The sequence below is a fragment of the Ambystoma mexicanum genome, chromosome 7q (assembly GCF_040938575.1).
Source record: "Ambystoma mexicanum isolate Mex_15411 chromosome 7q, UKY_AmexF1_1, whole genome shotgun sequence".
Lineage (NCBI taxonomy): Eukaryota > Metazoa > Chordata > Amphibia > Caudata > Ambystomatidae > Ambystoma > Ambystoma mexicanum.
The window spans coordinates 555,225,968-555,240,480 of NC_090941.1; the positions used below are offsets into that span (position 1 = coordinate 555,225,968).

Consider the following 14,513-nt stretch of genomic DNA (forward strand, 5'->3'; position numbering starts at 1 on the left):
TGAACCCGGCCGAGGGATGTCCACTGGAACTGTTTAAAAAGACATTAAGATTTGTGAAGGAAGGAAAAGCCATAGTGAACCCGGACGAGGCAAGCTGAAAGTAAAGGGGGGTCAGCAGCCGGAAGAGGGAGGTCCAGGGGTGAAAAAGCCTCAGACAAAGAATAATCAGGAAACAAACTTTCATTTTGTTGAAGAAACTTTTGTTTTGCTGTTGAATATGCCAGGCCCTCAAAGATAAGAGACCTTCAAGAGAAACGACACTTGGCCAATCGACGGTCCTAATAGCTGCAAGTGGAACTGTCGACTCGTGCTGGGAAAGCACGACTGTGTACTGTGTTACAAGATCCCGTTTTACCCCGTGCTCAAAACGTGGGGAATGGAGAGCCAAGCTAACACATTCTGACACAAAATTTGTGAACACTTTTTCTTGAAAATCATGCCACAATTGTTTTTTTTAGTATAGGCCCCTTTTTGTTTGACACAACTCCACAAGGACTGCCTTATTTTCATTTGATGGTAGACTCTTGCTCCCATCTTAGATTTAGGTTAGATTAGGTGTTTTCCCAACCTGCATACAGTTTAATAAACACCCTTGAACTGTGATCACTTGTGTTATCTGTCTTTACTGTTGCCACCATGAGTTTCTTACAATACACTGTGTAGGGTTGTCAGCATCAAAAATGAATAGTGTTCAAAATAAAATTCAAAACATCTTCTGGCTCTTAGTTTGTAATCAGCTTCCCTTTCCCCAAGTTCAAAATAGTTCATAAAGCACAGGGTTCAAATCTTCCAGTTTTTCAAAACAAAACAGGGGTTTCCCTCCCCAGGCTTAAAATCTTCCAGCTTTCAAAACAACACTTGATTTCAAAATCACCTCAAAGGTTATTGCAAAACACAAGCTTCTTCATGGGTTTTTTCAGTGGCTTTTCCATTCAGGGGGCACCCGCTGTAGGCGTAGTTGTCGGACCAAAGGGTCCATCGATTACAGGTCACACAACCCCTTCTTGACTGCTTTTCCATCAACACCAGTTCACTGCTTCTCCTTAACAGTGATGCGTACTTCATTCACATGTGTCACACTCTCTTGACACTGTACTGTGGCTTGGTTGGCTACCATATACTTATTACACTTGCTTATGTTCTCTTGACTTTTGCCAATGTGTGTTTCCATACAACATACAGTTCCTTGAACTCTCTTAGCTTTGTTTAATGCAGGACTTCTCATACCATACAACTCTTTGTGTTCTCCTGGCTTTGCAACCACTGGTTTCTCAGATAATACAGTTCCTCATTTCAATACAGTTCACAAACTACCATTCAGTAACATTCACAATCTTTCGTTCACTCCTCTTAAGTTTCAAGAGTGTTCAACTTGTTTTCATTTCATGCGGTATTCCAAATGACTTATATCTGCTTTCATTCAAATAGCAATGCGTGCTTCCGTTTAAATCAGTGTTCATTACTTGGTTTTTATGTCCGCCTGCCAGCCAGGTTTCTTTTTCCCTGTGCTGTACCTTCGTCCCAGTTGAAAGACATTGTTCAAGTCACGAAAAGCCTGCTAAAAGCTGGTTATAAACTAGGAGAAGGGAGCCATTCTCCTAGTCCAGTCATCTTTCTGAACACAGTTGTGAAACCTAAACTTGAGAGACTATTACCCAAGAGTAGGGCGTCATTCTCCTGGGTCGGGAGAAGAATTATTTTTCTTCAGTTTAGTAATTTGGAGAAACGGGAATCGAAGAAGCCCGGAAGGCAGAAGCCAGCATCCTTTGGAAGTTGTCTCCAAGAGCATTGAGACAACACCACCTCCCCCCATCTTGAAAGCAGAGAAAGGCTACATACACTGACAAAATGTTTTTGCGTCAACACCTGATCACCCAAAGAGTCTGATGTTCCCCTTTTTTCTTTTCACCAAGAAAGAAAAAGACGAAACCCTTAAACCCCGCACAAAGAACTATAAGGGAAGCGAGAGGAAACTAAATAAGAAAACGTGACTTTTCGATCCCAGGTCTAACACACAAGCTAGGAGAAGGGAAGCATTCTCCCAGCCATAGACATTTCGACCCAGGAGAAGGGAGACATTCTACTGGGATGTGCTTTTGTTGTTTTTGGACTTTTGTGTTTTAGTGGTAGGATAGAATAGGAGTTTTGACTAGGACAGTACCTTTTTGTTTGGACACTACAGACTTCCTGGCCGGCCAGAGATTTTGCTTTGTTGAGGTAGGGAGACCATCTCTAGTTTTAGGATTAGATAGGATTACATTTCTGTTTAATAAAGATTTATGGCCTAAACTTCAAGAGCCCCGTCAGACTCCTCATTCCAAGTCACCACACTACCTAGACCTTAGCTCTTTCTTTAGTAGTCCTAACTAAATTGAATACCTAATAATGGGTGTAATTGGTTATTCCCGGCATGCAATTAGGTATTGCCCTATCTTCGCTCATCCTTTCCAAGGGGATTCCCTCTTTTACTAAAGGTTATCAGCACTCCCTCAGTCCAAAATGAGATGCTGCGGTAATGAGTGGGAGCTCTGGGAGCAGTGGTAGATGCAGGATTACCCCTCCATTTCTTATCACCTGGGCTATGTTATGTGTAGCACAGCGCAGAGATGAAAGCAGATGCAGACAGTGGGGGAAACGGTTTGCTTACCGGGGGTGATGGCTGCCCCTAAGTTCGATAATGACCTAAGTGCCCAAGGGACTGAGAGTGGAGGGGCTCTGGGGAATCCCACATGTACCACCACTAGTTAGCAGACCACGCAGAGGGAGGCCATCCCTGCCTCCAAAAGCCCCTGTAATCTCAATACTATTGGTGTCCAATGCAATTTTGTCAGAGAATCCTCTGACATACTGATTGGAGAATCATTGCATGCTGTGAATTAAAGCCCAAGTTCACAGACGCATGTGATACAGAGGCTGAAAGAGAAACATTTTGAGGAAGAATTGCATGCTGGGAGCTGAGGTCTGTGGTCCAAGGTCACTCATTCTGTTACAAGGAGACCTATTAGCTGATTGCAATTCACTGTGTGCTGTGCTGATTGTGCTGCAAGTATGGTTGCCATGCAAAGGAGGCTGCTCTCGATATTGAGGAAGAAGATTGCTTGCAAAGTGGAGCATGTTGTGGTGCATGTGTATGCCACGAGACAGGGTTCTACATAGAAAAGGTAACCCCCTCCCTCCCTCCCTGCAGTGCAGTGGGGCATGTGATCCACCTGCCACGAGAGTACTCTGTCTCCCCAAGCGGTTCCACTGTGACAACACACGTGGAAATGGGGATGAAGCCAATCTACACTGTACCATGTTGCCAGAATCCGCTGGCCCGACACGAGAGTCTATCCCAGCCCTACTGGCCTCACTGGGAACTGTTCAGTGGTAAAGAGACCCAAGAGGAACAAACTCCTGGCTGGACTATCTATTAATAGTGAACAGGAGAGCGAGGAGTCGTTTTGTGTTGTACATTTTAGATCCTGTCTCATGAAAAATCCTCTGCCGTCAAAGAGACAGGCCCACGTTCCATTCTGAAGAGTCCGCAATGGGGAAGATTGGCACTTTTCTGACAGTCGGTACTCATTGCCTGTGCTGTCCCAATCACTTCCCAGGCTCTAACGTAGAACTGGGCACATTGGGTAGATGCTGTCTCACTTGGAGAGACTGTTATGTGGCAAAGAGCACCCGATTGCACCCAGCTCTAAAACATCCCCTAAGAAAAGTGTGGCCAGTGACAACGACAACTGTGAGTTCTGGACACCCTGATATCCTCTTTTTAATAAAACCTGTGAACTCTCCCTTTTGGCTGACATCATTTTAGTCATTGCAACACTGGGCTTTCCTACCCCCAAGATGGGGATTAATGACAGCCAGTTAAATCATTTGAAATGCATCGTTCTGGAAACACGAGGTGGTGCTTTAGGAAAGCAAGGATCACAGAATAAAAAATCTCTAGAGGTTCAAGACCTCTTCGTAGTCGGGAAGTCTGCAAATTTAAGTTGTCACTCACACTGAAAAGCTCCTTCTCGGGGGTGGCTGTATTTTTTGGACCTCTTTGCCACTTGATTTTTGGAAAAATCCGGACTATTTGGCGTTCAGAAAAGCATTGAAAGCTTGGTTATGGAATTCTGTGTTTCAATTGTTTTAGATTGTTTTAAACTGTTTTATCTTGGATTTTAAAGTATTGTAATTCTGTGATGTTATGGCCCGTGGTGGTGTTATGATTGTAAAACGTTATACTTATTGATTTGTAAAGCGCTCTGATGCACTTGTGCCAGGTTCGTGCTATAGGAAAAAATGTAATAAATAAATAAGGGTTAGCATCATACAAGGAGCATGCAAGCTTAACACGTTCTATGCGTAGCACGATGTTAGTTTGGCTAACGTCAGGAACTCCCCGAGGAATGAAATCTCCAGGGTTCAAAGGAGTCCAGTTTGGCTAAACACAGGAATGAAACCCAGGGGGGAAGAAATACGCTCCCGAATAACAACAAATCAGAACAGACGTTCAGGAACAGAATGGCACGCGGCAAGAAACAGTAACTCAGCTTGGACCTGAGCAGCAATTGTTCAGCAGTAAATGACAGTCGAAAAAAGATGGGATGTAAGGTAAGAGGGCTTCTAATGGCAGGCTTCAGGCAGTCCATATGCTTAATCAATTATCGAGGTGCAAGTAATATGGGCGCCACCTCTTGGAATTGGGGATTAAACACTATAAAGACAACAATGCACCATTCCTGCTTTGTAAGAACCTGAAATGAGTTGCGGAATTGAATTATTTCCATGATTCACTGGGGAGAGTTCCTCGAAGGATAAGAGGATGCTTTTGCCTTGTTCCACTGTATCACTGCCTTTGCAGGTTCATCATTTGAATGTGTTCTGATATGACCCTCGGTAAGACGGTGGTGGTCCAGACTCCTCTAGGGGAAACCGATAGGGCAGCCGTTGCTATAGTGGTCGCACCTCCAGTGTTCTGGGACCAGTTAGTACTGTTATTGTGCTTTGGGGTTCCGAGGCACAGCTGTAACAGCAGCCTGCAAAAGGCGCTGCAAAGAAGATTCTGAAGCCACCATCGAGATTTTCAGACATGTGACATTGTCGTAAAGACCAGTGGCGGGAAACAAGCAGCACCTGGGCAGAGTGTGTGTGGCTCAGGTCAGAGTGGGATGGAAGCAGGCTTCCAGAAGCAGTGCAGCGTGGCAGCACCCGGACACGTGCGGCTGTATCTTTGACATGCTGACTATGCCAGGTGTTTGAGTCATTAGCTGGCATTAAATGCCATTAGTGATGCACTTGAAGTTGCATTTGGCATATGATGGAAGCACCTGGACATGTGAAGTCAAGTAGTCGAGGTCTAAAGGACGGGGCTGAAAAAACAGGCAGCACCTTGGCTGCATTGTTAATGCAGCCATCGTTAATTATATTGTTACTTTCCATAGTGCCCTAGTGTGGCACCCAACGATTAAATTGTGGCCCTGGTAAATTATAGGCACACTGCCAATATTAAAAGGTTTGCTGGCATAACTGGCAGCTTCTTTATATTTAACACATAGGGCCTCATTACACGTTGTGCGGTAATGGAATACCGGTACCGGTAAAGATTTACCGGTACCGTTAATTCCCTAAGCCAATCACGACTCGAACCCACCGCTATCTGCGCACCCGTTAATTACGGTGCCACTAATAGCGGCAAGGCCGCGGGCGCGCAACCCCCAGGCCGGAATTAGCGCCATGGCGCTAATACCAGGCCATCACAAGCCATGCGGACATGGTATTAGCGGCATGTAAAACACCCAAAAACCCCTTACCGGCATGGCGCTAATAACGGCATCGAAAAGCACCCGTTAAGAGACCTGAGCAGTGTACCCATCAACTACAGGTGGACACAATCAGCACAGGTGCATGCAATGGAGACAGGCAGCACAAAAGCGCACACCACACCCCTACCCACACCCCTTCCCACACCAAGATGGTGCCAATAGCAGCAGCATGACATGACAGCCTTGACTACATGATAGCAGTGCAGCACCAACAACAACAGCCCACACCAGAGGTGACCCGTAACAGGTACCCATTCCTCACACCATACAGGCAATGCCAGCGATCCACTGAGCAGGTGGCTCCCAACACCTGTACGGAACCCACAGAACCAGCAGGAAGAGGACAACAATATAGTACATCCCTCCAATGACAGTGCTCCGCTGCCTAAGCGGCCTGGGTGTGGCACTCCTGTACGGCCGTGTCAAAGTGGCAAAGACAACCATGGCATGTGTAGAGCATCACAAAATGTGCATATGATGGAACGTGCCTATGCCACCTGAAATTGACATGCAACCACCAGAAGAGTATGATGTGGCTGAGGATGAGTGCGGGTGGAATGCCCCGGCAGGACATGAAACAGGCAGTGCCAAGGAGGCACACGATGTACATCAGCATCTGATTCTGTAATCTCATCATGCACCAAGGTGAAATAGCATGGACGTAGATGGGAATTGTTGCCCTAGTGCATGTTTCGAGGCCCACAAAGGACCCTGTCCACAATGAATGACACATACACAATAATGGAGACCACGCTTGGGTTTCAAACTCTGAACAGTGTATATTGAACATATTGTGGTACGAAAGTGCATTACCCAAACTCCCAAAATACACCCTTACCCCCCTCCCCCCTCAACACACCCAAACAGACCCTTACCCCCCTCCCCCCTCAACACACCCAAACAGACCCTTACCCCCCTCCCCCCTCAACACACCCAAACAGACCCTTACCCCCTCCCCCCTCAACACACCCAAACATACCCTTACCCCCCTCCCCCCTCAACACACCCAAACAGACCCTTACCCCCCTCCCCCCTCAACACTCCCATGTGAGTCTCATGACGTGATTGTGTCCATCGCCACATGTGGCACACGAATCCTGGTGGCCCTATTTGCCAGTGCCTGCATCGTCATCTGGTGGTTGTGAAGCCGTGCGCCGCAGGTTCCGCATAGACCGGCGCAGGGGACTAGTCTGGCGTGAACTCCCAGACGAGGAGGGGCCTAGTTCTTCCTGGGCCGTGAGTGGGCACCGACGCTCAATAGCGTCTGCTATGCGGTTCATGGCCTGCCGCAGTTGGGCCATTTCACTGCAGATTCGGCTGGTGCATGCCTCCATGCCCTCCCTTGTCTGCTGTGCCAATGTAGCAATGTCCTCCCTCAGGCGGACTGTCTCTGCCACATGTTGACCTACTAGGCCACTCATCTCGTTCTGCCTCTGGTAGATGCTCGAGAGGTCATGTCGCATGGTGGGTGCTGGTGGGATGGCTGATGCACCTGGTCCCATTGCACTTGCATCAGGAGAGGATATCTGGGGGCTCCATATCCCTTCAGGGGTGGGTGAATCTCCATGACTACCCGGACCTGAGGAGTACCTCGGGCTTGCCAGTAAGGGGCTTGTTGGTCTGGGGCTCTGGCTATCAGCATCAATGGCAGGTGTGTCCTCCTCATCTGAAGGTGGGGCCGTGGCTGCTGCTTCACCCGTTGAGCTGGTGGCAGCAGAGTGCATTCCCTCGATGCTGCCCTCACCTGCTGGAAGACACACTTCCGTGGGTGCCACGACGGGAGCAGCCATGGCCTGTGGATGCGTGCAACTGGTGTTCCGGCTGCTTTTGTCCCTGTGGTCATGGACACTCGTCCTGGCTGCCCTTGTGGATGTGGCGGTGTCCCCTGTGGCATCCCTCCTTGCTTTTTTGCTGGATGTGGGAGCAGGTGTGGAAGTGCGTGCCTCCTCAGTGTCAGTGTGTGATCCTGCAAGGGTGAGAAATGTATACAACCATCAGTAATGGGTCGACCTGCCTTGAGCAAAATGAATACGTCATGCCGTTCTATGCATTCCGGGCTCTTCAGTGTGGATGCAGGTAATGGGGATGTTGGGTGGGTCATGCATGAATGGGTCTGTGTTGTTTGGGCATGTGGTGATGCATGCATGTCTGTTTGTGGCTGGAGCCACGGCATTGATATGGACACATGATTGGGGGGAACATCACACTTCACTGTGCATTGTTTGATGCATACACTCACCTCCATCGGACGAAACGGCCACGCCATGCTCCATTTGTCCAACTCCCTCAATGCATTCCACCCCGATGGTTGATGCGCATGTCTCCTCCCACTTGGTGAGCTTGATTGGCGATTCACTGCCTCCTCCTGTGCCCGTAGCCAGGTTGCGGTTCACGGATAGAATGTTCCGCACACGGAGCCGGAGGTCATCCCACCTCTTTCGGCAGTCTTTGACTGTGCGGGTTGTGGTGCCTACCGCGCTGACCTTGTGGGCTACCTCTTCCCAGATGGCCTTCTTCTTCACAATGGTCTCCCGACGCATGTCGTTGTTGAAGACGACATGAGCATTGTCTGCTAGTGTCTGCGTTAGCATCAGGAGCTCCTCCTTGCAAAACTTCTCCTTGCGTTGCCGCTCAGACGATTTTTTAATGGCCTTGGGCATCTTCACGGTGTCCTTGGTGTATTTCCCAACGTGGTTCCTGGTAAGGTGTCCTGGATAAGGGGGATGGCAATGGATTGTGTTTTTAAAGATGGCCGCCGTGCTCTTTCCCGTTCCGGTGCAATGACGCTATTTCCGTTTCCGCAATATAGCGGTGACCGCTATTAGCGGTGACCGCTAATGGCGGTCACCGCTATTTGCGGAAACCGCTATTTGCATGTGGCGGCAGGGCGGAAGTGCTAACAGCGCTTTCGAGGATGCCGTTAAGGGACTTTTTGGGGACTTTTGCGGCATGGCGGTAGGCTCATTACCGGCATGGCGGTAGGCTCGTGCCCGCGATCTCGTAATGGCATGCAATTTGCGGCCTTTTGCGAGGGCGGACACGCTATTTACGCCATGCCGGTAATTGCCGGTTTTTACCCCATACCGTGTAATGAGGCCCATAGTCTGTTTTTACCATCTGTGGTGAAGGGCGTGTAGTCAGATTTTTACTATAGCAAGGAACCCCCGCCAAGGCTCCCGGAAGAATCGTTTTTAACATGGTTGTGGGAAGAAAGCACTTGCACAATCTCACAAAAGTAATGGCCTTGTACCATTTGCAAATACATCGGCGTTTGTCTTCCTGCATAGGAACTATAGAGGCCACTGCTACTGTGCCTCATTTAAAGCCTTTGAAGTTGTGAACTTACATTAAAGAATCAGTTGCCCCTTGAACTTTAACTTGCTATTCAGGGGTGTGATCAGGATACAACACGAAACACTTTGTAGCGATTCTGGGCTTGAATTACAAAGATATGCACTAGAGCTAATCAGTTGATGCCCGTGAGCATCTCATCAGATGTCTTGGAGCCCAGTCACAAACCCTCAAACCTGAGCCATCTGGAGATGACTGGGGCACCGGCTCGCTGAATGGCTCGTGTGCAAATGTCGCCAAGAGATGCTCCTGGCATCATCCTATTTGCTTCAGTGCAAATCTTTGTGAGCCAGGTCCTATGTTAATACCCAGCCCTGCAGAAGGTGATTGTGGGGGGAAGATCATTTGGGACAGCATTTAAACTCTACTCGCATCAAGGTGATTCGTGTCTCCGTTCCTACACACACACACTGGTTGTGTGTCTTTTTGCTCGATGGTCTTTTGCTTGGCCCAGACTGCTCAACCGCCGCCCCCTCTTATTCCCTATGAGCAGTTAATATTGCTTGACTCCAGTTGGTCAACATATGCAACTGCTTGCCCCCGACCCAAGATCTAATCCTGCCACCTCCAATTGTGCCCCTTTACCTGCCTGCCAATACCCTCACGTTTCTCTTCCATTCAGGGGGGGTCCTCCCTGAATCTTCATTTTCTATGCCCCCCATTGCTCCACCTGGAGTCCACAACCTACTACCCCTCCTCTGCACCATGCCCTACCAGCCCTGCCACCATTGTCACTTTTAGTTAACCCTGCCAACCCTTCCCCTCCCCACATTACAAGCATGCCCCCACCATAGCTCCCGCCCCAAGTTACAAGCATGCCCCCACCATAGCTCCCTCCCTAACTTGCAGCACAACGTATTCCCTCCTCACCTTGTAGGTTTGTGTGCCAGCTCAGGTACTACCCAAATTGACCTTTTACAATTGACCTTTTGCACAATTGACCTAATTATAGTGGTCCTACTTGACCTTCTGCACAATTAACCTTTATATTTTTTTAGTTATTTTATATATGTATTGGGTTGGTTTTGGATTATAAATGATATAAGGGGATTGAGTGGGGGGTCACGGGGGGTTTTGGATTGGTTAGGGGGTTTCAGGGGGTTTCCTCCCGCATATATGTCCTAATTGACCTTCTAAATTAGGGCAATTCTCCCGAGGTCAATTGTGAAAAGGTCAATTAGTATACAACCCCAGCTCATCACTAAGTGGTGGATCAGTTGGACACGTGAACCCGCTTAAAGGGTCTACAAGTCCAAACCGGTAACCACCTAATTACGAGCAGTTGCAACAATGAGCAGTTAAGCCTGAGCAAAAGACCCGTTATCTCTCTCTCTCTCTCTCGCTCCTTTTCTCAGTGTGTCTCGCTCTCCTTTCCTCACCCTCTCACCCCCTATGTCTATCTCTCCCCTCATTCTCTCTCTCGCCCCCTGTCTCCCTCTCGCCCCCTGTCTCCCTCTCGCCCCCTGTCTCCCTCTCCTTTTCGCTGTGTGTCTCGCTCTCCTTGCCTCTGCCTCGCTCTCGTACACGATTTGCTAATTTGCTACACGCATTGTGTTCTTTGGATTGATAGTGGTTCCCTTACCGAACTAGAGACAGTCCAAAAGAGGATAATGAGTGCAACCTTTCAAATATTTCTGCAGTTCTAAGAAATCGCTTACAGATTTTAAATCTTTTTGAAGATTTCCAGCAGATTTTCTCTGATTGTTATTGCTGCGCCCCTTCCAGGCAAGAGTTAAAACCTTCCGAATCAGAAAGGGTGGTGGAATGACTTCATCCAGGGGCATGGGAAAGCAGTGGCTCCTATATATCAATGTCTTAAAAACACAGCAGGGGCTGGTTGTTTAACCTTCAGACCCTTTTCAAATAAATATGTATGAGTGCACTTTAATGTTAACTCGTTTTTTGGTCGGCATTAATTAGAGAAATGGTAATGTACATTTAACCCTCATTTTTCCCGTTTTTCAAGTTTCCCCCAGAGATTTACACTTTGTTTTTTGGTGGAAACTTGAAAAATATTTCACATACTTGTCTGCATGTTTAGACTGTCTCTACTTCTAATCTTTTACAGACGCCCAATCAGTTATAGTTGAGTCTTAAAAACCTGGCAAAAAAGATGGCATTACCAAGTTAGTGCATTTTGGTGCATTGCCATGTACTTGCTATGTCGTTTTGTGTTCTATTGCTTTACTATCAGAGCTTAATGGTCCAGTGGGTAATTTCCAGATGCTTTCACTTTATGGGTGAGATGTACTGTATATTAAAAGAGTCGCTTTAATTGTATTCTCATTACCATGCACTGTTTTATACCTTGGCTTGGCAGGTCTAATCCTCTCCCTCCTCTTTCCAGGGTGACGCAGCTCTTGTCCTTTGCTACAATGCTCTGCTCTCAGGAATCCTCCAACATTGGTCTTCCAGACTTTCCCGCTGATAATCTGCCTGCAGCCATTCAGATCCTGGTATGTACAGTTATATAGAACCAGATCACCAAGGAGTGGGTAATTGGTACTACTGTTGGGCAGGAAAGCTCACCCTGTTGGCAGACATCTTACGTCCAGCTTTGCTAGTGTGCAGCTTACACTTCAATCTTTACTGATAATAGTGTGTTCCTGAACACAGGGAATAGAGTAGTTGAGAAACTTTGTGTTTTCCCTGAAGTTGGTTTGGCCATTAGTCTGGTTGCAGTATATTAATTATTTTTCTCATCCATTGGCCTCATTTATAACTTGAGTCAGAGAGGCCTTACAGACACTCTGAGCTGTCACAAGGTCGACCTTGATCGCTAATACACTTACTTAAGTTTGTATTAACAAATGTGTACAAGTGAGGGCCACAATAACACATGAGTAGAGTCTGAATTAAACTTAAAATTGACAGCATGGTTATTCACCAGGGTGGGGTTGTGCTCTGAGACCACGGGGGAAAAACGGTCTTGGGAAAGTTTAAAGTGCTCAAAGAAAGATTCTCCCAGATCTATTCCAGGGCCAGGTTTTGCCTGTCAAGTGAATTCAATAACCAGTGAGCTTACCGTCTTGGGCTGAAGGGTCTCTCAATCCCTTCTTTTAGTCCTTCTCGTTGCGGTTTGGGAGGGGTCCCTGAACCCTTTCCCTGGAGTTTTCTGCATCGCTTCTCCTTGGTACATCAAATGTAGTGGTCAAGCTTCTCTGGTTCTTTATCATCACTCCCACCTTTTCCCTCCTGTCAGACCCCTACATCACCTCTTTGGCACCTCATATGTAACAGTCAGCGTTCTCTAGTTCTATACTATGTTTCCCACCTTCTGAACCTTATTTTTCCTTACCCCCCTGCTTTTTCTTCTCGCAACCCACTTGGTCTCTTAACTCCCTAGCACCATGGTCTGCCTTTGCCTAACCTCTTCAGGCTTACGTGCAACCGTTCTCTCCTGCTTACTGCAGCCTTCTAGGCCCCTCTTGCAGCCTCCCTTCTCCTGTTCTGCTCAGGCTGCAGGGTTTCTGCTCCATTATTCTTCCACCAGCTCCTGCTTCATCTTCTGCTCCAGATTCTTCTCCAGCTTCTTTTGTTAATCTCTCTAGCCCAGAATTAATAAGCTTCTCCTAATTCTACCACAAAATGAATTTGTACAGGCTTTTGCCCTGCCTTTAAGGGATATGGAGTGCCTCCAATTCTTAGTAGGGGTTATGGTCGCCTTCTCACTCTTTACGTAAAGGATACAGTGCCCTTCTTACTATAAGGGAATATGCTATTTTCCTGCTCTTAATAAGGGATTTACCCTGAGCTTGCAGTGTTCTCTTCAGGTGACTAAGTAGATCCCAGTTGTAGGATCTCTTCCTCGGTATTCTGCCCACCATAGCTGTAGAGTCTGATACTGAAAATCTCCAAGTCCTTTCTCTCATAAAGTCTCAGGTCCAGTCTCATGCTCTCTCTCATAGGCGCTGACCCTTGGTGGTGTCCCCCCTCCTGCTAGTGATGGCTTCTACAGGACTGCTTCTCCTGCTGTAGTCTGGTCTGCTCCTAGCATTCCACAGCCTGTATCCTCCTTGCAGTTGCTCTTCCTAGTCCCTGCCTCTATCGTCTTTATGTTGTGCTTCAAACATCTGACCCTCTTTTTGTGGTTATGTGGTGCTCCAAGCCTTTAAGTGTCACAATGGCCATTTTGATGGCAGGTGGGAGTCCTCCTTTATGGCTTACTAATTGCAGGACCACATCTTTTATCCTTGGATCTCTAGGACTTCTCTGGGTCTGCTTTTTTGGTAGCCACTTGGCTGCTGTTCTCCTCATTGTGGCTACGTTCTGAAAACTGGCTCATGGGTAGTCCTTCTCGCACTTAGGGAGCAGGGACCACAAGTAGCAAAGCTGTCTAAGTCATTCTCCTTTCCATGCATTTTGAGTTGGTTTCACACTTTGCTGCTGGTCCCCTACTGGTGGTTCTACATGGTTTTCTTGACTCCGTTTATTGCACCCGCTGTTTTATTGTCACTGCGACCCAGTATTTTTTACCTGCTAGCCCTAAAATTCACCCCTTCTATTTGTACACTTCCCTTTTCATGTGGCAATTGGCTGCTCATCGCTCCCTTCACTCCAGTTCCGTCCCTACTAACCTGCTACTTTTTTCTCCTACTCTCTTGATATTGAGGGTATCCCTCCATATCCACCTCACCCGCTTATCTGCCCCTCCTCCCATGGATCTGTTTTATTCCCACAGAGTCGACATCCTCGCCTCTGTTTTCCAGACTTCTCCTCCATCACTGTTACTTGCCACCCTCATCCCTCCTTCTCCCGCTCTTCAATGGTGTGTACCCCCCAAATCCACCTCACACAGTACCCTAGCACTTCTACCATGACCACCTCCACCCTCACTCACCTCTTCCCTGCTGCCTGCCCTCAGCTGCTTGCAAGGCACTTGCAACACTCCTCATTCCAACAACCCCTGTACAACTCCTCCTGCCCTCCACCTATGTCTTGCCCTTCCCCTTTATGCCTGCAGCACCTGGAAACACTCTTGCCGGTCCATAACAAAGGGAAGAGTAGGAGTATGCATCTGACAACATGTCTGCAGTAACCCTTCCGTGGCTGCTATAAAGGGTTTGGCCAGTACATGGAGAATGCATCCTGGCATATGAGATCCCTTGGACTGCAGAATCTCTCAGTATCTGTTGAAAAATCTTGGTTTGGACCACTAGGCTCTTTCTGTGCCCATTTCTTGGGGTTCGCTAGCCGCTACATGGCAAAAGTGTTGCCTAAGCCTTTAGGGTTCCTGGTGGTGTTAGTCCATCCAGGTTATTTCACATATGAATAAGTTAAAGAACATCGTCAATAAAGCAATAGTATAACCGTATACTGTGAGTACTTGAGTTCAGTGATCACATCACTTCGAGCCAT

At 47.6% G+C, this 14,513-nt stretch overlaps 1 protein-coding gene across 1 annotated transcript in view; it reads left to right on the plus strand.

The window, feature by feature from the left end:
* The window catches only part of VWA8 (von Willebrand factor A domain containing 8), a 3,012,337-nt gene that overhangs the window by 695,914 nt on the left and 2,301,910 nt on the right, over positions 1-14,513 (plus strand). The window contains exon 8 of the mRNA XM_069639376.1: positions 11,503-11,611. Within this exon, the coding sequence (XP_069495477.1) occupies positions 11,503-11,611 (109 nt within the window). The remainder of the gene's footprint in view (positions 1-11,502; positions 11,612-14,513) is intronic.